The 2,975-nt window shown below is 38.4% G+C and overlaps 1 protein-coding gene across 1 annotated transcript; it reads left to right on the top strand.

Annotated features, from left to right (window-relative positions):
- Window positions 1-214: 214 nt before the first annotated feature.
- On the top strand, window positions 215-2,412 carry txndc17 (thioredoxin domain containing 17). The gene is made up of 4 exons (XM_064303642.1): window positions 215-498; window positions 1,115-1,196; window positions 1,464-1,539; window positions 1,840-2,412. The coding sequence occupies exons 1-4, from the start codon at window positions 354-356 to the stop codon at window positions 1,906-1,908; spliced, it is 372 nt and encodes a 123-aa protein (XP_064159712.1). The 5' UTR covers window positions 215-353; the 3' UTR covers window positions 1,909-2,412.
- Window positions 2,413-2,975: the final 563 nt, after the last annotated feature.

Raw genomic sequence — 2,975 nt, 5'->3', positions numbered from 1 at the left:
TTTAGGAAAGAACGGAAATCACGAGATAATGTACGGCAGCTCGAGAAGGTCAAACACGAAAACCACATAAATATACCTGTCGAATTAGGAACATATATGAAATATACAGAATGTTCCATATAAATATGCGAGGACAGACTTTCCCTGTTCCATACCCAAAACGTAAATATGTATGTCTTCATAAATATATACAGAGCTGTATATTTTGCGCCACCGCTTTCAGTTTTTACATCCACAGGAGTGCTGAGTAGTTGTAAATTAGTCCACGCAAGCGTCCCGGAAGCTAATGCTATCGCTATCAAGCAAGACGGGAAAACGCAGTGCAATCCCGGTTTGACTGTCCATTTGGAAGCATGGCCCATTACGAAGAGGTGAAGGTTCGGGGTTATAATGAATTCTCCAAAGCTGTTTCAGAGAGGAAAGGCAAAGACATATTTGCATATTTCTCCGGCGATAAAGACGCACAGGGTGTGAGCTGGTGTCCAGACTGTGTCAAAGGTAATTTAACGGTACTAACGGTAAATCATTGTTACCTTACAATGTATGGCGCCGCGCGCACGGTTTTTATTTAAATTCTTTGTTCGATTTTCCTAATACCTATATAAATAGGTTGGTAATTTTCGCTGTCACGACTAGTCGTCACGTGCCTTCCTCATTTCATTTGGTTAGTTATCCGGCAACCCAACGATCGATTAACTACTTCGCCTTTTTGCTCAGGTGTTGTCTAACAGTAGTTAGCTAGCATTAGTTGGATTAAAACAGCTGATCGCAGGAACTTTGTTCCATGGTGCGATTACAAATGAAGGCCTCATATAGAGGTTGTACAGAGTAAGTTAATTAGTTAACCTGGAACATTGCACTAGATAATTTTCAACCGTGTAATGCAATTTCCAGTATGAATCTCTTAGCTATCAACTGCAACAGTAATCTTAAACAAAATGTGTTACCTATGTAACAGGTTACTGTTTGGTTCCAAATCCAGTCAATATTAATTATTACTGTGTAGGTTTGGGTGTTTCTACGGGGCAATGCTGAAATATTTCATGTGACAGTCATAGACTAGCCCATCTCATTGTCCCAACTATGACTGGATTAATGCATTCCTGTCTCTCAGCTGAGCCCATTGTCCGAGGAGAGATGGCACACCTTCCTGAAGGATCTGTCTTCATCTACTGTCAAGTTGGAGAGAGGCCCTAGTAGGTCTTTGCTGTTTTTGTGTTAATGTAGCGGGTTATAAATTTGCCCAAGGTGTGGTCAAACTCCTTCAGGGGCATTGCCCCGTTGCTGTTTATAGTGTGCTGAAGAACCATTGGGTGGGTTTTATAATAATTCTAACATGCATTACAATAGCAATAAAAGTTTAAAAATATACTGTAAGTTCAAAGCTACTTTCACTGTTTCACCATGATGTTTGCATTTTTGTGAGATCTTGGCAAACAGGCCTTAACTGTCTCTCCCACCAGCTGGAAAGATCCCAACAATGAATTTAAGAAGACTTTGAAACTTAGTGGAGTACCTACATTACTGCGATACGGCACGGTAAGACTGACTCCATTGCACGCATTAAGAGAATACATATACTCTAAGCATGTACAAGCACAGTAAAACAAAACTGCTTTGCTATTGCTTTAAGCCTGGGATCGTTAGGTGGAAAATATAAGATTAAATATTTCTAATGAAAGTTTTATAGAGCATAAAAGCATGGTCAATTGAAACCAGTTTAAAGATAAATGTTACATTATTATAAATGTGCAGTGAGCGTATCTATCATCTCAGACGCTTTGTAATTTGTAAGTCTGGCTTTTCTCTGTATGTAAGTGCCACATCTCTCTGTTTCAGCCTCAGAAACTGGTGGAGGAAGAGTGCTTTAAATCTGACCTGGTGCGGATGATGTTCACGGAGGATTAGAGTATTGTTTTCTTCCCGCTGCTTCATGTCCGGCGTGCTGCAAAAGGCCTGTGCTGTTGTGTGCCACTGCGCCTTAAGCCAATCTCAATATCTCCTTCATCACTGTATTCACCATTTCCTGAGAAAGATTTTCTTTTAATTCATTCATTTCGTCTATAACATTTAGGGTAATTTAAAGTAGACCACAGGCCTTTGTAAGACCCACCATTGTAATTATAATCGGATGGGTAATCAAAATGGAATTTCCAAATGTAAGCATAGCCAATGTGTTCTATGAACCCCTACCTGCCCCATAACCTCTAGATGTGGCTTACACCTGCTAAAGAGTTAATCTCTCCTCAAATTGATTGTGATTTAATGCTGGTCTTCATGTTCTTCATACCGTAGGTTTAAAGTGATTCATTCCTGGATCTTGTCTGCATCAGTGATCATGTTTTTAGAAGTTGTGGGGTGATAATGTAATGTGTTTTGATGCTTTGTCAAATAAATAATTTCAATGAATAATCTGTAAATAATCATTTTATTTTATTTAATCAAAAAATCCACTGGATGTTATGTATCACATCACTGTCAGTCTCCTCTGCGTCTGTGTTTCACCCACCAAATGTTTTGACCAAGACATAGGAACCAGGAAAAATTGCAGTTCATAATGGTAACCAGTAGAAGGCACTCTGTAATTACAATTTGCAGAGTCAAAAGTATAAATGAGCCCAGCTACCACATTTGGGTTTTTCAATTAATATTTTGTTTCTTTTTAAAAATGAGATTAGTGCTGAAAAAAAAATTCTGCTGTTGTAATCCAACTGCGTGTTTTTTTGCTTCTGCTAATGTACCCCTTTCACACATTTCATGTGACAGTAGAAAAGATGACTTGTTAATTTCAAATTGTCAAATAAAAATGAACGGTTTGTCCTCGCATTTCATAGTTCTCGTGTAATAAAAATAACCTCATGTTTGGTGACCTTCCAAATATTTTAGTTTGATGGAAGGCTTGGGGGCATTACAACAATGCTCATTTTACCACTCTAAAGATTTTCCTTAAAACCTAAATCAAGCATAGTAACCAA

The sequence above is a fragment of the Anguilla rostrata genome, chromosome 12, assembly GCF_018555375.3.
Source record: "Anguilla rostrata isolate EN2019 chromosome 12, ASM1855537v3, whole genome shotgun sequence".
Classification (NCBI taxonomy): domain Eukaryota; kingdom Metazoa; phylum Chordata; class Actinopteri; order Anguilliformes; family Anguillidae; genus Anguilla; species Anguilla rostrata.
Note: the sequence above shows the minus strand (reverse complement) of the source record. Positions and strands in the feature narration are given on the sequence as shown.